The following is a 21,253-nucleotide window of genomic DNA, read 5'->3' on the forward strand; positions in this document are numbered from 1 at the left end:
TTCATACTGAGAAGTTTTCCTTGAAAAGTTCATTCTGTACTGTCTTAGAAACTTTTTGTTAGCTTCCAATCCACTTTCGGTGTAATTTAGCAAACCTCTACCGTTGTTTTGGTCAATTAGTTCAGCACTATGTGCAAGAACAGTATGCGCAGTTGGTGTAAAGCGAATCCATTTAACCGACATGACCAGCATCATTGTTTTTTGAAATAAAACTAAGTAATTCTCATTAATCTAAGCTACATTAATCTTGCTGTTAGAACTTATGAGCATAAAATAATGGAAACATAAAAAATAATTTTGTCAATGATTTCTTTTAAACTAACATCAGAATTATGCTTCAACAGCAGAGTCCTATTATTGGTGTTTAGCAAAGTTTTGACTACGTTACCTGTTGTAGAAGTTCCACCATGGCCTGTGGGTTCCGGTTTTTCAAGAGCAACATTAATTTCTTCTTCTACACATTTCTGAATTTTTCTTTTTGACTCAATTAAGTTATTTACACCTTGACTTTTAGATATTCCTTCAAACTTCGATTCTGACCAATTAAAATGTCCAAACACAGCATGATAAAATATTTTATAGATCCATCCGAAAACTCTGAGGTAACTGTGAAGCGGATGTAAAGTCAAGTGCTCTTCATTTTTAATTGGTTGCTTAGTTACTTTCTGATTAACCTTATAGTCATTTGGTTTTCGATTTTCAAGCAAGTGCCAATTCTCTTCACATATTTGTTTTGTTTGTTTAAGAGAACGATCAACAGGAAATTCTGCTTTAACATAATCTAAAGTACTACATTGTTCCTTGCTATAATTACAAATGAACAGAAGGCACCTCCTAGACCAACTGTGTAGCTTACCATGCTCCATTGTCATTTCAGCATCATAAAATTGTCATTTCACCTTACTTGAAGCTTATATGATCTGTAAACAAAAGTAAGTGAATCTATACACATTAAGAACCTTCTAGAACATACAAAATGGTCTTTTTTGTCATATTGAAAAACCAGGGATAGGATATTATATCAATTTTTTAACAGAAATATCGCTTGTAAAAACCTAAAAAAATAGTTATATTCCTTATAATAGATTTGTCTGTAAATTTGTATATAGATTCCTTGTCATTTTTACTAAAGTATTAAAAAAAAAATTATGTTGGTTCTAAGGTGGCAAATTGAGAAAATTAACCCTAAAGAATACCCTAAATTGCCAGAGATCATCAATGAATTTTCTGCGAGAATAGAAAATTTTTTAAATGAGAAATAATATACTTTTACATTTAAATATTCAAAGAATTTTGACTTTTTTCAATTAACACTAAACCAAAGAAATGAAAAAAACTTAAAAAAAATTTTTTGTATAAAAGCTTTTAAGGTGTTTTTTAACAGTAAATGTAGACCTTAATTTTGACAAAAATTCAAGCATTTTTCGAGGTTTCAAAAAAGCAAACTTTGGCTACATTTAAGCTTACATAACTTTTAGTATACTTTAAGCAGAACAGAAACAAACCCAGTTTTTAAAAGACGAAACCCCGCTCTAAACAATTAAACAAAAATCTTGTTTTAACTGTTTAGTCGGGAAAATAGTCAATGGCCACTTGCCAGCGTACTGTGTACTGTTAGTTTTCAAATTATACTACTATTAGCTTATTTTAGATATAATATGTTAATTAGCCACTCCCACAAAAAACTGTTTCAGCCATAGGTGTCCTCGTTTATGTTGTTAGTTTAGTGATGCATAACTACAAATAAAAATTTAAAATTAAACAATAGAACATTATAAAACATTCCTGGTATTTTTGTACTTATAACTAGCTGAAGAAGTTCACTAGGCTCAAGTATTTGAAATTTTAAAGACACTACAACTCGTTTATTGCACACTAAAAATTTAGCTATGTGATTAAATTTAATTTATTATAAACAAAACTATTATTTTTTGTAAATAGCATTTTTAAAACAGTTCAATAGTTTAAAAAAAGTACTTGTAAAAACTTACTTTATCAGCCTAAAATTTACATTTTTAGTATAGGATTAAAGAAACTTATGTATTTTTTACAAGCAATTAGTCTAAATTAAATTTTCAGAAAAAATAAATTAAATTAAGTCTTTTAAATGTCTTGTACTGTTGATGAACAAAAACAATGGATTGTGGCAGAGGCTTTTCATGCTGCTTTTCAGGTTACTTTTGATTTTTTTGTTTAAATAAAGTACTTTTACAAATGTAAAAATAGGAAATTTATTATTTAAACTTGACATCTCATTTTGTTATAGAATTCAAGTTTTGAAATAGAACTAATAAGATAAAGAAGTCTTTTGTTTTTCTTACATTTTTTGTTTTGGTGAAAATAGATAATTAGTTTGATCACAAATTTAGACAATTTACTATGAATAAATACTCAAAAGTATTTTTACATAATTAAATTGAAGTTTTTTATAACCATAAGTTACAGGATGCCATGTCAGGGTCACTGTGTTTTTTTATAAATGTATTGGCCAGAGGGATGTCAATTTTTTTTTGCAAAATTTAAAATTGGTTTTTATATTAAAGCTAAAAGTATAAACTATGAGCCATTTTTTACAGAATATAAAATTTTTATGTAGTTTTTGATGTATAAATGTTTTTGTAAAAAGTTTGCAATACAAACCTATGGACCAAAACTTTTTTTATGTCAATTTTCTCAGTAGCTTAAAAATACACTAAAAATATATTTCCATTTTCAGTTTTGAGCTAAAGACCTCAAACTTTAAGAAATAATCCTAATACAGTTTTAAAGACTTTGAAAGTTAGGTTTAAAATAATAAAATGAAAATAAACTAACTGGCTTTTTTAAAATAAAATATTATTTTTTAAATTAAAAAAAATCCTGTATTGAATTGATTCATTAATTATTAATGGACTGACTGTAAAAATTTGAACAAGAATGGTAAAAAAATAAATGAGAAGATTTTTCTTTTAATAGTTTTTTTTTTTGACTTTTTGGTTTGCACTTTTTATTGAGAACCTTTTTAGGTCACTGACTTTGATAGCTACATCTCAAAAATTACTTTGAGTTTTTTTAAGTGGTTAAGTTTTTGATAGCTAAGATAAAACTTTACAATGTAAGTTCAACTTCTAAAAATCAAGGTGAATCAATGGCCTTAACTTAGACTTTTAAAACACCACAAGCCCTTGGTAGATTGAGACCAGAATTCATAGAAGGATAAACTGTTTGTAGATTAGTGATTGCTGGCTTCTTTCTTGCAGCTGGCTGAGAAGTATCAATAAAAACAGAACCTTTTTTATATAATTAGATAAAGTGGTGACAAGAGTTGATAAATAATGTAGTTAAGTTTTTTTAATAATCTTTTAATTGAACTCCATGGTAACTGTTCCATGCATCTTTACCAGTCTTGAATGTACCTTTTATATATGTTTTCCTCTAGTTTAAAGTGATTATCAGAAGTGCATGTTTCCTTCTTGTATTGTTTGTTAAAAAGTAAGAGATCAATTGTTCTTTTAGGTGACCCTTACTGTTTCCTAGTGACCACCATACAGTGACACCGGCTTACAGGTTTAAAAATGGGACATTCATCATCATATAGTTCATCAGAGATAACCTAGGTTAGATAATCTCAGCTTTAAATGATTTCTGTCTTTATGCCATCGTCTTTAACACCTGCAAGCATTACATATTTTATTGCTTCCTCTGTTTAGCTTAAAAATAAATTTGCTTACCACATTTGCATGCAACCACTGAGGAAGAAATTAAAGTTTCTGCTTTGCTTTGTACTCAAGTACTAAAAATTCTATATAAAGTTCATCATAGTCCTGGTATAAGTCATAAGCTTTGCTTTTTACGCTAATGGTAACTTTAATTACAGCAACCAACTTCATTATGTCAGCTACTTGATTTTCACATTTTATTAATAGTCAAGTATATTTGCAAGCATAAAATCATCTAGCACTCATTGCAGACATTAGAATTACTGAACTCTTGCAAATTTAGTGTGTATGTTTGACCCTAACTTAAACACCTCCTCAATCTTCTGATTTATTAAGTGATCAACATATAACTTTTCAAAGTACTTTAGTCTAAATTTATTAGTTAGTGTTTATAATTAACGTGTAAACAATATTGCTAGTGTGAAGTTAACTATTTTGATAATTGTTTGACAGTGTCAGATTTTTTCTCACTGAGACCGGTCACAAATGAATTAAGTAAATTAGTATATTATTATATTAGTGTTTTATTTAAAAAATATAATAAAAATAATGTTTGTTTTGTATTATACAGGTAGTGTATTTGTTCTTTTGTTTAACCTTCTGTTAAATTTTAAACAGGCACCTGGATACCATATAGCAATTGAAGTTATACTTTGCTTGTTTATAATTTATCTTGTGTTCTTTAAAAAGACTAAATCTGATTTTAAACCTTTGAGCAAGAAAGAAAAACAGCAACTATTAGATGAATGGCGTCCTGAACCACTAGTTCCACCATTTCAAGAAACTTTGAAAAATGCTGTAAAATATAGATCAGTTTCTGGGTTAGTGTTTTCTATCAACTAAATTAACACTGATATTAAAAATTGTGTACAAAGCTAGGAATTTCAAATTTTTTAAAATTAAAACATGTTTATAATTCAATATAAAATAGTTTGAAGTATATATTTAGTAAATTGATTCTAGATTGATGTTTTAATAATTAACATTTATAAAAGTTATAAATTCCTTAAAATAAGAGTTTTAAAAAATTCAAAATATTTTCGAATAAGTTGAATTAATAAACGATAATAAATAATAATGATTAATAAAAATTATATTAAATTTATTTAAAATGATGGTTTTATCTCAAAACTTTATTCTGTAATAAAAAAAAAATTACAAAGGTCATTGCAAATTGAAGCCAGATAAAAAATACCTTGTAGGTAAAAGATAAATTCTTAGTTAGAATAAATATTAAAAAGGTATTTTAAATACTTTTAGAAATTTAATTGATGAGTCTATGAGAAACATGTCTAATTTATAGGTTAAAAAATATGAACCATGTTAATTTAATATAATAAAAAAATGTTTGTATTTTTACAAAAAAAAAAAGAACTTTCTTACCATAATACAAAAACTATTTTACAATAATATTGCATACATTATAGTTACTTTGAAAACTACTTAATTTGATTAAATACTAAATACAACTTTACTTTCAGACCTGCTACTAAAACCATAACAATAGATGGCAATGAGTGTTTAAATTTTTCATCTACAAATTTTCTGAACCTACTTGGAGATAAGCGCATAAGCACAAAAGTAGAAGAATGCATAAGAAAGTATGGTGTTGGGTCTTGTGGACCAAGGGGATTTTATGGAACTATAGGTAGACAAGTTATTATTATAACAAGTATCCAAACAAGTAATAAGTTATAATACTATTTTATTTCATTGCTTGTAATAGATAATAGCATATCTTTCTTTTTTCTTTTTGTTAGTATTTGTACTTGGTTAAGCTGTTAGTTACTTGAAAATGTTTTTATACAAAACAAAAGTTCTACTTACTAGAATAGTGTAATACTATATATTAAAGACAGTTGAATCAAATTATATTACAAAATATTACTTGTTTAAATCTCTAAAAGTATCTTTCTTGTCTTTGAACACTTTATGACAATTGGTAAATAAAACATTTAGCACAAAAAGTGTTTAGCTATATTTATTATCTCAGTGTTTTTCAATGTTCACAGTAATAGACATATAACAAAAGTTTTTTATGAGTAAAATGATTTTAGGTATCTTATTTCCTTAGAACTTCTATACAAAAACGTATTTTTAAAATATTTTTATTAACAAGAGCGGGTCAGAAAAGCATGGCGTCACTTTAGCGCTGAGTGACACTTTAGTATGGAGTAAAACTTTATCACAAAGTGACATTTCAGCACGGAGTGACACTTTAGCATGAAAAGATACTTTATCACGGAATGACACCTTAGGACGGAGAGAAACTTAAGCACAGAGTGTCTGTTTAGCAGGGCATCACTTTAGCACAGAAGTTATTTTGCACGATTCTTTTTTTATGCTAATGTTGTATATAACAGAATGCATTTCATTATCTTTAAATTTATTTAAGTACTTTCAAGTAGGACTCGTCAGAAATTGTTTCCTACTGGATTGGAATGAATACAAATTGAAATAAAATTATACTGCAGTTTAAAGTTTTAAGATATAAAATGACGTAATAATCAAATGTTAAAAATTGAATAAGTGCTAATGCTAAACAAATTTGGTATACTAATAAAACTCGGTAGAATTAAAACAATCTAAATAAAGAAGCGATAAAAATTTTAAATTAAAAGTATGCTTAAAAATAAAGTTTAACAAGAAACTAATTACTTTAAAATTACTAATATAAGGATTTAAAAAGTCTAGTTTGGTAAACGAACTTTTTCTGCTTACATAAACTGGGCCTTAAAGATTGAATACATAAGGCTTCCAGAATATGCAATTGAAAAGAGTTCTCTGCTCTCACTAAGACTGAAAAATTGTCCTTTTTATAATTTTTAACACACTCAGGATTGTCCAACAAATGTTGCCCAATCGCCGAGAAGTATTTTTTAGTTGGTTTCTCAGAAATATGTTGCTTATATTGTACTATTATGTTTACTATTGTACGTTTGTACTATTATGTTTACAATATTAAATCAAATTCATGATCATGTAAACCAGGGTTTCCCAAACCTTTTTGCAAATGGCCCCCTTTATAGAAAATTAAAAAGCAATGGCCACCTTCAACAAGATTACTCATAAACTACGATAAAAAACACCAAAGACCTTTTTTTTTTTTTTTTTGCTCTTCATCTGCAACTCAAGAATATCTAGTGTAATTTTCATGTTATGGCCTCATGGCCCCCCTGTGGCTCCTTTACTGCTCATGGCCCCCCCTCTTCCCCCTTTGCTGCTCTTGGCCCCTGAGTATCTGTCACGGCCCCCTAGGGGGCCACTTGGCCCACTTTGGGAAACCCTGATGTAAACTAAGAGTAAACAAGCTTTAAATGTATTAATAGGTTATGCTTGAACTTAAATTTTGAGTTTGAATTGTACTACTAGTTATTTTATAACAAACTTCGACTTGTTACTAACAAGATAAAACAGTAAATTAAAAAAAAATTGTTAGCTAAATTTATTATAAGATTTTAGTAAAGATATTTTCATACTTTTACTTTTATATTTTCAACATAAAACTATTTTTTTAAGCCTAGCAATATATACAAGCTCTTGGTTTCTTGATTTTTTTAACAAGCTTAAATTAGTTTTAATAAGTTAAATATTTAAGCGTAATTTTTAAAAAAAATGTGTGGAATAAAAATATTAATTAAATAATTTACCTTTTTATTAAACCTCTCATAACTTGATAGACTTCTAAAAACCTAATTCTAACCTTATCAGCATAATTAAATTTCTAAATAAATTTTAGAAAATTTTTGCAACTTTTGTTATATGAATTTAAAGTATTTAAAGTTTAACAACATATACAAAAGTATTTAGTAGTTCAATTGAAATTAAATTTTCTAACTTTTTTGTTTCATAGTACTTGTTTTTGTTATTAAGTATAGTTTTTTTTTTTATAAAAGTAGAGCCTACAAAGGATCTTTTTTAAATTATTGCTACCTGCTAGCGATTTTTCTTAGTATAAATGGCAATTTATTTAAATAGGCTGCTGAGCTTTTCTTACATTTTCCTCATTACTTTAATATAATTTTTAATAAATATAGCTTTATATGTTTTGGTTTTAAGAAAACAAATTTTATTCTACTTTAATAAGATTTATTTAAGCACTGACGAGGTCTTTGACCGAAACTTAGTTTGTAAAATAAATTCTTAAAATAATAAATTCATAAATATAGCTTAGTAAGTATTATTTATTTTGATTTCAAACTTTAAAGTGCCTGAAAGGCGTACTCAACAGGATGCTGCTGTATAAAGTTCAATTTTAATCATTTTGTTTCAGCATTGTTCAAAATAATCTTGATTAATATTTAACTTTTTAATTGAAAAGTATAGATCGTGATTAAGTGAAGCTTCATGCAAAAGTTACACTCTGTGCTCAAGTATCACTCTGTGCTAAGGTGTCACTCTGTGCTAAAGTTTCATTCCGTGCTAAAGTTTCACTCCGTGCTAAAGTGTCACTCCGTGCTAAAATGACCTTTGCTTTTATGAAATCTACCCTTATTTAACAGGGTACTAACAACTAAATTTATATCCTAATAGTATTGTTTTTTACTATGAAAAAGTTTTTAATATATATTGTAGTTTTCATAGAACTGTTTCTTTACTGTGATCTGCTTTTAATGAGTTTGAGGATCACTGTTATTCTATAGAGCTACACACACAATTTCTGTTTAAAAAAAACTTTAGGTGTTGTGTTCAAGTTTATGTTATAAAAATTTTGTTTCATTAATAACTTTAATGAAATTTAGTCCATTTTATATAATTTAGTTCAGACCTTAAAGTAGTATGTAGCGTTTATTGAAAATATTTATTTGAAGACATTTTTAGATGTAAAATTTTAAAACAGATGTTCATCTGGAGCTTGAAAAACGACTTGCAGAAATGATGCAATGTGAAAAAGCCATTATTTATTCTTATGGTTTTGCAACTGTTGCAAGTGCTATTCCTGCTTATTCTAAACGTGGAGATATTTTGTTTGTGTAAGTACCTTTAACATAAAAAATATATAATTGAACATGCTTTAACCTTCAATAGATGAATTACAATATTACTTAGCTACTTTAACATAAACTTCTGCTAGCTTTCCAATTATAAGTTTGAAAAAATAGTTTGAGAAAACTTTTACAACGCCATTTTTTAAGTTTTTTTTTTGCTTGATCAATTAGTACATAATTTTAGATTTAAAACTACTTTGTTTGAAAAATATTTTATATCACTACTACTTAAATAATATAAATAGTTTAGAACTTATATTAATTAGTATTAATTAATTTGTAAAAAAATTAGTTAAAAATAATAGTTGGCTGTTTGTATTATACTGTTGAAAATGTTCTTAAATTTTGCTCAAAAAATACCTAATGAATTTTTATTTCAATATATTTAAAACCTTTGATAAAGGATATATTAAAGCTTTTTAAACAAAAACTTAAATGCAGAACTACTGTGGTTACATAACTAATCATTTTTCAACAACGTTGACAAAAAAATACAAGTCAGTTTGTGACAATATATACTTCTTTTTGATTATTGAAGTCATAGTTGTATTTGGTGAAGTTGAATAAACTAAAGTAAAAAAAAACTAAGTTATGGATTTCAACTTTGTGACATTTCAAATAGATTTTATTCAAGACATTATAGTTCTCTAATTTAAATTGGTGATGTTTTTACTCCTTTTAATTGCTAAAATTTTTCTTGTCAATGTTTATTACTTTTACAAACATTGTTAATTCTGTATTTAAGTAATTGGTGGTTAACAACTTGGTGAAGTTTTAGTTATATTTATTTTTAGACATGTTTGATTATGATTTTTAGAAAATGATGAAAATAATTGTATTGATTAATAAACTTAAATAAAAGAACTACAAACAAACAAAATAAATATAAAAATAAATAAAACTTAGATAGATATGCTGCATGATATCTGTTGAAATGAATCTAGTGATTTGAATTAATCAAAAACTTATTAAGGGCATAGGGGGGTTAACACCTTTTTTTTTGAAATTTGATCTTATTTTATATAGTTTTTACTAAGCTACAAGATGATTTTTACAGATTTCAAAAATTCAAAATAACTTTTGAGATATAGCCGGTCAAAGTTGGAGGCTACAATAGGTTCCTTAAGGGAGGCGCAAACTAAAACCGCAAAAATAGACTATTTCACTAAAAATCTGTCTTCTCCTACGTTTTTTGAGATAACTACTTCAAACTTTCAGGAAATGTTCCTTGATAAATTAAGAAAATTCTGTAGGAAAGAATTTTAAAAGAATTAAAAAATAAAAATTTTGTATTAAAAATAAACAAAAAAACTTTTTTTTTTGTTATAAAATTTTAATTTTTTAATTTTTTTAGTTTTGTTCCGACATAATTTTCTAAATATTGCAAGGAACACTTCCTGAAAACTTGAGGTAGTTATCTCAAAAAACGTAGGAAGAGATAGATTTTTAGTGATTTCTAGTTATTTGCTGTTTTAATTTGCGCCTCCCATAAGGATCCTATTGTTGCCTCCGACTTTGACCGGCTATATCTCAAAAGTTATTTTGAATTTTTAAAACCTGTAAAAAGCATCTTGTAGCTTAGTAAAAACTATATAAAATAAGATCAAATTTGAAAAAAAATGTTTACCCCCCCCCCCCCCCCCTATGCTCATAATTCGGTAAAAAAAATCAACGATATGTAGTAGACGTGGACAAATTTTCTAGTAGCCACATTTACCAGAAAAAGTTTTAGTGAGCAGCGTAAGTTTTATGATTTATTTTTTTTAGGTGATGTTTTTAAAAACTTTTTAGAAATTAATTTTTAAACAAATTTAAGTTTCAATTAAATAAGCAGTACTGTGTACTAAAAAGCAAGCTAAGAGCACATTTAAAACATTTGTTAAAAAAAACTCAACTTTATTTGATTTGAACAAGTTGTTCTCCATATTAAAAATACATCGCGGGCCGTATGTTGCTCACCCCTAATGTATAGTGCAAAAATTTAATTTTTTAGTTTGGCTTATTCAACAACTTTACTCTTGCATTTGAACTGTCGTTACTTTATTGATCTTAGTTTGATTTTTTTTTATACAAGTTGTTGCAAAGTTATATGTCTGAATTTAAATGTTTTGTAGTAAAAATATGGGTAGTTTTTTAATTTTTTGTCGGTAACTTAAAATTCACTTTTCATTATTTCATTTTAAATACTACTTTTTGTTTAGTGTTACAAGTTAAAACAGTTGTAATTTGGGTAGTCTAATTTTAACTTCTCAAATTCAAATTGTCTCAATTGGAATAGTCTTGTAACCAACAATTGTTATGCTTTGGTGGTTGTTTGCAAACTCTTAAATTCTAATTTTTATGTATATTTCTAAGTTTTTGCTTATATGTACGTATTTTAAATCAATTGTGCTGCGTGGATCAAAAATTTAGTTTCTTAAATTCATATCACTTTAAAGATCTTAGTACTTTTGTACTTGCTATTTTAATCTTAAACCTTCAAGATAAATTAGGATAAATACCAGTATCTCCTAATATTTTAACTTTTAGTTTTGAGAGATGTTAAGCTTAGTATTGAAGTGAAAGCTTATATTGGATAAATTCATTAAACGACATAAATAAATTTTTAGTAAATAAATTTATTATATTTTCTAAATATTTTTTAGTAATTACAAAGTTTGAAAAATGTTATAGCAAATAAATGTATTGTTTAAAATCTATAAATTTTCCAATGTGTTATTTAAGGTTTTGATCAGGGTTTTCTAAAAAAATAACATTCTTCGGGGCTATTCAGGTTGTCAGGGTTCAAAAAAGTAAATGGTTCGAAAAAATAGATACATCAAACTTTCAGAAAATGTTCCTTGCAATATTTAATAAGTTCTGTCGTAAGAAATTTTTTAAAAATTTGAAAAAAAAATTAACAAATAACTTTTTTTTTTGATTTTTGTCATAAAATTTCTATGTTTAATTTTTTCAAAAATTGCAAGGAATATTTCCTGAAAGTTTGAGGTATTTATCTCAAAAAACGTAGGAGAAGATAGATTTTTAGTGAAATAGTTTTTTTTTCACTGCTTTAGTTTGCGCCTTCCTTAATGAACCTATTGTTGCCTCCGACTTTGGCCTGCTTTATCTCAAAAGTTAGTTTGAACTTAAAAAATCCGTAAAAAGCGACTTGTAGCTTAGTTAAAACTCTATAAAATAAGATCAAATTGTAAAAAAAAGATTTACCCCCTATGTCCTTAGTAAAGAAAGCAATTTATTTTAAAGTTTCTGCTAGTTAGGCGACAATGAAAATAAGTTTGAGAAAACCTAGTATAGATTTTTTTTATAATAATACTATTCTTACAAATCTATTAGAAGTTTCTTTTGACAGTTAACGTAGTTAAGTATGAATGTTTTAATCTATCGATTTAACTTTGGATCAAATAAATATATTTAAACAATCAAATACATAGTCCTTCTTTATCGTATACATCAAAAGATTCTTTAATCTCATTTATCTTTCAATTTTTCCTTAATATATTTTTTTATTTTTAGTGTTTTGTGTTTTTGACATCAGTGATCTACGTATAAATTATTATACTATTATAATATGGTTATAATTTTTAGGGATGAAGCTGTAAACTTTTCTATACAAAAAGGCATTCAGGCATCTAGAAGTGAAGTACGATATTTTAGACATAATGATCTGAATGATTTAGAAGAGTTGTTGAAAGAACAAAATGAACTTGACAGAAGAGTAAGCTTTTTTATTTGTGCTAATTGTTTCTGCGTTTTCTAATTTTACTTTGTAAAAATGTTTAAAAATATTTTAAACCTTTTTCTAAACATGGTTATAACTTAGTTTGTAAAATGATTATATTTGCTGTTTCTTTCAAATAAATTATTATGGTTTGAAAAAGATTTAAACCAAAATTTTTTTTTACCATTGTGCACTAGTCACAAAAGCTTTAATTTCTATACTTTTATAGTCTTATTCTTTTTAGTAGTAATTTTTTTTTTTAGTTATAAGTGCTTTTGTCAGCATCAATTTGTCATAACTTTAAAAACAATACAATTATTGATATGACTAATGTTGTATTTTTAGGCTGATTAAAAGTGTGCTAAAAATTAATGAAGTTAAAAGCATAAACTAATTTTAAGGATGCAAAAAAGGCAGCAGTGACCCGAAAGTTCATGATAGTTGAAGGTATTTACGCAAATACTGGACAAATTTGCGACTTGCCACGTCTTGTAGAGTTAAAATATAAATATAAAGTTCGACTTTTTGTAGAAGAGTCGTTTTCATTCGGAGTTTTAGGAGATCATGGAAGAGGGGTTACAGAACACTTCAATGTTCCTGTTAGTGACTTAATTTTATAAATTGAAGTATAAATAATCTTTTTACACGAATTTTTTTAGATTTGTTTTTCACAGCCCTAAAGACCTTTATACTTTTCTATAACTTTTTAAAAGTCTCAAGAAAACTTTGTTTTATCTCTAAAGTTTCTTAAAAGTTGAAGTTTAATTTTGATAGTAAGTAATTCTGAAGTAGTATCTTTGTTTTAACTAGTAGATACAAATAAACATATAACCAACTCTAATATGTACAGATATCTAAAGTGGACATGATATGCGCTAATTTGGAAAACAGCGTGGCTTCAGTTGGCGGGTTTTCCTGCGGTTCTCAGTACGTGATAAATCACCAGGAGCTGAGTGGCCAGGGTTATGTTTTTAGTGCCTCCTTACCTCCTTTGGTTTCACAAGCAAGCATTGAAGCGTTGAACATCATGGAGGCTGAACCCGGTTAGAACTAGTAAATATTTTAATCGAAAATTGAATTTAATTAAACTTAAAGAGTTATGTATTTGAAATTAATTAAACTTAAAGATTTATGTGAGTTATTTCCTTTAGTAACTTATTTTATTGTTTTTGTTACTGTCGTATTTTTTATCAATAGGACTTTTATGTACATTCATTTTTCAAACTATAATTATTTTTTGAGGTATTGCTAAAATATACTTTAAACATACTTACTGATTTGGCTGACTTTAGCAATTGTTATCTTCTATTAGCAGAATTTTATTTTAAAATAATTAGTTTTTTCTTATTGTTATTATTATTCTTTTTAATTTTAACTTTATTTAAATTTTTATTGTTTTTGATTTCAAATTATTTTTTTTAAATATGACTTGGTTGCCATAAAAAATGGAATCCTGAAAGAAATATAAAATAACTGGTAAATCTAGGATTAAAAACAATTTTTACATGTCAAATAATGAAATTTTTATGAGATACAAAAATTTATCATATACATCAATTTTTTTTGGGTATCATTTATGGTTTCATTTAATATATATTATAAAACATTTTTAAGAAGCATTATGGTAATTTTTCAATATTTTTGATTTATATAGAACAGTTTTTTACCTTAAGTTTATCTTTTTACTAAAAGTAAACAAAAAAAAAAGTTTTTTAAAACCAAGAAGAAACTCAGAAAACTTGGGAAAAAAATTTAAAAAAAAACCTTTAGCAACCTTGGATTTAGACCCCTTAAAATTTTTTACAAGAATTTGAATTATCATGTAATAGTTTAAAATCGCTTATTTGATAAAGTTTTTAGTCTACAGTTGTTACATTAATAGCATCTATGTTTAGATTATCGAAATGAATTTTAAAGATTTTTTTAGGTATGAGTAGTAAATTTTATTCAATTTACAAACACTTTTTATATATACTTCTTTTTTTCCTTCACTTTTAAATGTTTAGTCTTAAAGTTATTGTTTTTAAAACAAGACTGGAAACCAACCAAAACTAAAATAAAAATTTTTAATTATAAGCTATTGTGCTGTTATGGATTGACTTATTTTTTCTAAATGTAAAAAAAGTTTATTTTAATTTAAGTTAATTCAAGGCTAACCTATAATGAAATACTATAATATTTTTAAGTTGATAAATTTTCTTAGAAACATAAAACATTTCTTTAATGTAATAAAAGACTAGTTTAGCCACAACTTAAATGGTAAAAAATATTTTAGCAACAAATTAACTTTACCAAAAATTGTTTCGCCCAGTGGGGCTCTTCAGTTATAAGTTAAGTTTTTCTACATGAGTTGAAAACTATTAGTTTTTAAATCCGACATAGAATAAAATAGCAATTTTTTTAACAGAAATTTTTGCTGAGCTGAGATCAAAAGCTGCAAAGTTTTATCATCTTATTTCAAGGTAAAGTTTATCTGAAGTTCTTACATTATAAATTTTAAGTTTATAATAGTTTATAAATAGTACAATTGTTTTGTTTACTTTCTAATATTTAAAAAATTTATGTATATTATTGTTAAAAAATGAATTACAAAACTTTACAACAAACAACTAACCTTAAAAGCTAAAATTCACCACGCAAAAAGTATTGGCTTCGAGTTTTAACTTTGGTAGTGTTCAAACTTTAATTTAGATATATATATACAGTTTAAACTGTTAGTAAATTTATATATATTTTTTAAACAATGAGTTGAACATTTAAGTTTATAAGCTAGTGTTCTCTTTTTATAACTATTTATTTTTAACGTACTATAAATCTGTGTAGTTTCACCTGGAGACAAGTCTTTAATTAGTAAACATTAATGTTTTTAAACTTTTTAATTATTTAATTTTTTAGTTTGAAAATCTTAAACTGAATATCTAAAAAATTAAAGAGTTTTTTTATCTCTAGCAATGTCTATTTATGTAAAATTCAAATTAAATCAAAATTCTATGAGAAATGTTCAAAGTTTGTGTTTCAAAGTTATAGCATGTAAGTAAATCAGTGTTTCTCAATTTTTTGTAAACAGAACTGGTAGATGCAATTCTTTCACAATAAATGAAAATAGTGAATCTCAATAGTATTTCTAATCAGTAACTTTAAAAGAACTTCTTTAAAAAGTCAATTGTTTACTGAGAAGAATATTGGTTGAGTTATTACCATGTAATTGGTATTACAAACTAAAACCTTAAACTCAATAAGTGAAATATTTAAGATTTGATCAAATGTGCATGATATTAATCATAGTTATTTAGTTTTGTTACAAGATGACAACATTTTCTAAGTAGTAGTTATAATTTCAATGTAGTTTTAATCTTTAGTATTACGATAAAAACTTAGAAATCTTTTATAGATACAAACTAAATTGTTATAATAACATTTAAATGAATAAAGCTATGTAAATGAAAATATAGTAAGAAATAAGTGTTTAAAATATGAAAGTATGTAAGGTATTTAGGTGTTAACCGCAAAAAGTTTATCTAAGTTTACTAGCTTTGCTATAAACAACTATGATATTTTTTTTAAAAACAGCATCGATGGTGTTGATGTTTCCGGTTATCCCGAATCTGCACTTTTTCATGTTCGACGTTCAAATTCCTTCGATGACTTTGATTGTGAGGAAAAAGTTCTAAATGATATCGTTTCGGAGGTTTTATTTTTATCTAGCATTAACAACTTAATAATTTTCTTTTTCTAATCAAAACATTTATTTTTATTATACAGTGTTGTAAAAATGGACTGTGTGTAGCTCTTGATCCAAGGTTGAAGAAAAATGAACTTCAATTAGATTGGCCTCCCAGTATTAGAATAACTGTTTCAGTGGCAATGACGGATGAAGATTTAAATATAGGTTTTAAAGTATTTAGGAATGCAATAAACGCCTATAGTAATCAGTAATATCTTTGTATCAAGAAATTTACTTTCAAATATTTCAACTTCGATAATTATCAGTTTTATGACAGTCATTAACATCAACTGTTATAACCTAATTTAATTCCTTATCATTCATGTTATTAATACGGTATTTTTTATAGATATTACGGCTCATTTATTATGTTCTAAAATTTTTGATTTAAAAGTAGGGTTTAATTACTTTTTTTTTTTGCTATTTTTATAATAAAAACTTAATTAGAAAGTTTAAAACTTTTTTTTTAGTTTTTAATATTTAAAAAAATCTTAAATTGTGCAGCGTTTTTTGTTTCAAATCAGTAGTGTTTAAATAATTACTTGAAAAAAAAACTTTTTTTTATTACACAAAAAGTTTTTTAGATTTTGCTTTAGCCTACATTATTTTTTAGCTATGCTGTTTTAAACATTTAGACTTTGTACATATATAAGGTCAGATTTATAGTTGTCACTAACAAGATCGCTACATTTTTCTTTAATCAAGTATTCCTGAAAAAAAACCATAGAATTTATGTTAGCATGAATACCTTTAATTTTCGTATATGATAAATCCTTGAAATTTCATAAAGATTAATTCTAGTTATAATACCCTTAATAACAATCTTTAATTATTTCAAATCCTTTTTAAATCAATGATTAAAAAAAACATTTAGCTAAAATTTATCCAAACAGTTGATTAAGTTTTTACTAAACTTTCTATTTATTTAGATTTTATTAGTATATTGCACATATATATACTTTTTTTCTATTAATTTGATTTAGTTTAAACATCTTAAGTCTGTAATGAACATACTCTAGGGCAGTTTTAGAAAAAATATTTTTTGTTTTCAAAGGGGATTGCTATTTAATACATGTATAATGCTGTTAGCACATATTCTAAATAAATTTTGTAACAAATAATAAAATAAGATGTAAATAGTGACATAATCTATGCTATGCACAAAAAGTGGTGCTCTTTACAGTTTTTAAATTTAAGTCTAAGAGATTATAGTTAATCTAGTTTTGATCCTGTATGCGATGACCAAAAATCTGAAGATCTTACTTGATAACCTCACTAAGTTTTTTGTTTTTATCAATTTTGTAACGTTATTATCTACTTTTCAACTTTGTCTTTTTTACGTAAGGGTACATAACTTTCAACTATTTTTTGTACTAAATGAAGTTAAGCATTTTTTAGAAGCATAGTATAAAGCTTTTAAAATTGAATAAAAAAATCTTTGTAAAGATATTTTAGTTATAATAACAGTCTTTCATTTTACTACACTGTAAAAAGCAAGGAGTTTTATAATTAAGATTAGTTTTATGAAAAAATATACTAAATTAGTGAATAAATATTTTTAAAGCCCTACTTGTTTAGGGTAATTTTTTTAATTTGCTCTTGGAAATCTGATTTTGTACAAACATATCTCACTAGTATTAACCTGTCTACAACATCTAGCGTATAACAAAAAAAAGATTAGTTTTATTTTTGGCATAGAGATAAACCTTATAAACTTAGAAATATTTTTAATGATATAGTCTTAGCAACTGTTAGTATGCGACAAGATACATACCAACAGATTTCAAATACTTTTTCATTTATCTGTTTATTTTGTGTAGTTTTACGCTATTTGTTATTGCAAAAACTTTTTATTGTTATTGCACATTAATGTACAATTAATAAATCAAAACTCATCTATTATAGTGTCTTACATTAATTTACTAATTGTATTGTCAATGTAAATAATATAAATACTACCAACAACTTAATTATTTATTGCAGGCAATTTTTAGCTAAAAATATTTAATAAGGAAACTTTTTTTTATAAGCGATTCTGATAGTCTTATCAAAGTATTTGATATTTACATATACTTTAAATTTTTTCACCATTAAAAGTATGTGCTATGGTTAGCTGATATTTACAGTAGTACTTAGAATATTTACGTTTAAACTTATTCTTTTAACAGCCCTTCCTAACATGTTTAGGTTATGTTTAAACATAAAACTTAGCTGTGATCAAATAGTCATTCCGCTTAAAAGTTGTTTGTAAATTATTTTAAGATGAGCAACATAAAAATAGTATATATCTAGTTGAATAAATGTTTTTGTAACTTTTATGTTGTTTAGAATTAAAAATGAAGTTTGTGGTTTATTTGGCAATTTATGTAGGCCATATTTGCTCGACCACTAATCCATAGTTAATATAAATATCATTTTTTATATTCTCATTTTTATCCCTCCAATTGGTTAGTTCTAAAATTTACTTTAGATAAAATTGTACTACAATTGCCAAATTTATTGCTTAGATGTTTTACACGTCTAGAGTTATCCTGGTGCATTGTTGACTATAAAAATTCGATGTATGATTTAATAGCTTCTTTGATGCATTCTTATAAACTGTAGTCTTCAACCTTTTTAAAAGCTAAACGAACTTAATACTGAAAAATAAATTCGTTAAACGGTAGACTATGATAAGGTTTAACATAATATATTTAAATGTCTTAAATCTGTCCAGAACACAGTCAAAGTGTTTTGAAAAATTTTCACTGGCATCAGATAGATAAACAACCGAATGATTCTTATTATTACGGGTCAATTACGCACGAAGACATTTTTCCACAAAGGGTCATTTTTGCACAAGACTAAAAAATAAAGCGTATTATTATTAATATATGTAGAGTATTTTGTTTTAGAATTTGCTTGTAATTGGTATCAGTAGCATCAAAAGAAAATTACCAATTACAAGCAAATTCAAAAACAAAACCTCTATTCTACACAAGGTATGTAGATGATATATTCGTAGTCACACAAAATAAAACTGATCTAACAAAAATCTATCATGAAATGAATACTCTACACCCAAACTTAAAATTCACTTTAGAAAGATCCGTTGACGGAAAACTGCCGTTTCTCGACACTGAAGTAAAACAAATATCAAACCAACTACACACAAATGTGTACAGAAAACCAACAGACACAGGTCTAATAATGCAACATACTAGTACTTGTCCTAAATCTTGGAAACTCGGTTTAATAAACTTTTATATAAACAGAGCGCTTAATATATGCACAAACTGTACCGCTTTTAAAGATGAACTAACAAAAATTAAAAACTTATTACTTAAGAATCAGTATCCAAAAAACCTCATAGAGTCCAAAATCAACAAATTTCTTAAAGCTCACAAAATCGACAAGTTAACATTTAAACAAAATGAAAATATTAACACAAAAAATGAAAAGAAAACAGAAACCGAAAACTACTCTTATTTCACAACAGTTTACGTAGGCAGTTGTTCAACAAGATTTAAAAAACGAATAGCATCAATATTTCAAAAACACAATATTAAAATTAAACCGGCCTACACCAGCGAAAATGCTTCCGACTATGTACTTCAGCAACAAAAGTAAATGCTTGGAATTATTTGACGCAAATAATATTTATAAATACACCTGCTCTGCAGATCAGAGCATCTCTTACATTGGAGAAACATCACGGCAAGTATTCCGACGAATTACAGACCACTGTGGAACAGATAAAAATAGCGCAGTATTTGAACATCTTTTTAATTGCACATCCTGTCAAAACTCTGACATTGTTCAAAACTTTAAAGTTTTGAAACGATGTAAGCAAAGCGAACTCTACAGCCTGGAATCAATATTGATTAAGGAAGAGCGACCTTATTTAAACACGCAAATAGCATTAAATGGAAAAGGAAAATTATTAACAATCTATTAATAAACATATCTTTACTTTAATTTTACCTCTAAATTTTGTATTTATTTAATATATTCATACGTCATAATTTAAAGTTATTTTTTAAGCTGTTCACTTACCAAAATTTTTTTCAAATTTCATTTATAATTTATCACTTGACAATGAAACTCGTATAGTTTTGAAAAGCTTAGTGTAATAAAATATAAAACAAAATGAATAATCTATTGATATTAAGTTGCAAATGGTATATAAACTATTTTAATTGTCGTAAATTTTACTTTTGTAGTTGAATTTTCACAGTTAAAATTGTCAGAATTTTAGTTTTCTTAACTAGAATTGAAAAAAATTAATTTGTTGGAACTTGAATGCCGTAATTTGAGTTGTTGAAATTTAAGTTGTCAGAGTTTGAATTGTCATGTAACCCTACTACCTCATCTAAATATTTCTCAGATTACAATATACTACTCAAAGTATAAATACTGAGGCTACTTCTTTTCGTCACAATAATTTTACAAGCAACAATTGACGGTACTTAAATACAATAAAAATATTTATTCTGTTACTTTTTCTTCACAAAATCAAGGAAAAATAGTTACGTAAAGCATAAATTTTTTTTATAGAATAAAGTACAGAAAGTATATTTTTAAATATTAGCTTAAAAGTGGTAAAATTACTTTTTAAATTTGTTTGTTCAAATTATGTTCTTAAGTTTTTACAACAAAATTAGACATCAGTTTTCAGGATAAAATAAATGGCCGGAATTTAGTAAATTTCACTACTGTTTTACGAAACAATGAAAACAACCAATAAAAACTAATCTTTCTTAGCTTTTATTAATTGTATTGTCAAACAGCTTAACTTAAGTTTTCAACTATTCCATGTTCAAACTTTTGAATAAATAAATTTAATTTAAACAGTAATACTTTTGAATACATTTTTAAACTACACGAACTGGAAGAACTTTAAAAAAAAGTTAATGAGATTCGGAAAACTTAAATCCGCAAAATTTACTTAATGACACTTTATTTATGATAGTTATACTTTTAATTACCTAATGAAGAGGTGGGAACTTTTCAAGTTGCTAGGCAAAACTTACCAAAAATATTTTTGCGTACCGGACATATCAACCAAACAAACCTTGTGCGGCCTTTGTATTTGAAATTTTTTGGTAGTTTTTTTTTTTATAAAAGAAATATTTTAGTAACC

General features: G+C 25.9%; 1 protein-coding gene across 1 annotated transcript; it reads left to right on the forward strand.

Moving 5' to 3' along the window:
• The first annotated feature begins 2,077 nt into the window (after nucleotides 1-2,077).
• On the forward strand, nucleotides 2,078-17,972 carry LOC145839412 (serine palmitoyltransferase 1-like). The gene is made up of 10 exons (XM_082946984.1): nucleotides 2,078-2,173; nucleotides 4,317-4,519; nucleotides 5,180-5,346; nucleotides 8,539-8,671; nucleotides 12,275-12,404; nucleotides 12,809-13,006; nucleotides 13,258-13,450; nucleotides 14,815-14,869; nucleotides 15,978-16,095; nucleotides 16,170-17,972. The coding sequence occupies exons 1-10, from the start codon at nucleotides 2,108-2,110 to the stop codon at nucleotides 16,341-16,343; spliced, it is 1,437 nt and encodes a 478-aa protein (XP_082803110.1). The 5' UTR covers nucleotides 2,078-2,107; the 3' UTR covers nucleotides 16,344-17,972.
• Nucleotides 17,973-21,253: the final 3,281 nt, after the last annotated feature.

This window comes from Thalia democratica, chromosome 6, assembly GCF_965202585.1.
Source record: "Thalia democratica chromosome 6, ktThaDemo2.hap1.1, whole genome shotgun sequence".
NCBI classification, from domain to species: Eukaryota; Metazoa; Chordata; class Thaliacea; order Salpida; family Salpidae; genus Thalia; species Thalia democratica.

Coding starts and splice junctions, on each gene's coding strand:
- LOC145839412 (XM_082946984.1), top strand. CDS start 2,108: ATGTCTTGTACTGTTGATGAACAAAAACAATGGATTGTGGCAGAGGCT. Junction 13,451..14,814: donor CATCATGGAGGCTGAACCCG/GTTAGAACTAGT, acceptor TTTTTTTAACAG/AAATTTTTGCTGAGCTGAGA. Junction 16,096..16,169: donor TAAATGATATCGTTTCGGAG/GTTTTATTTTTA, acceptor TTTATTATACAG/TGTTGTAAAAATGGACTGTG.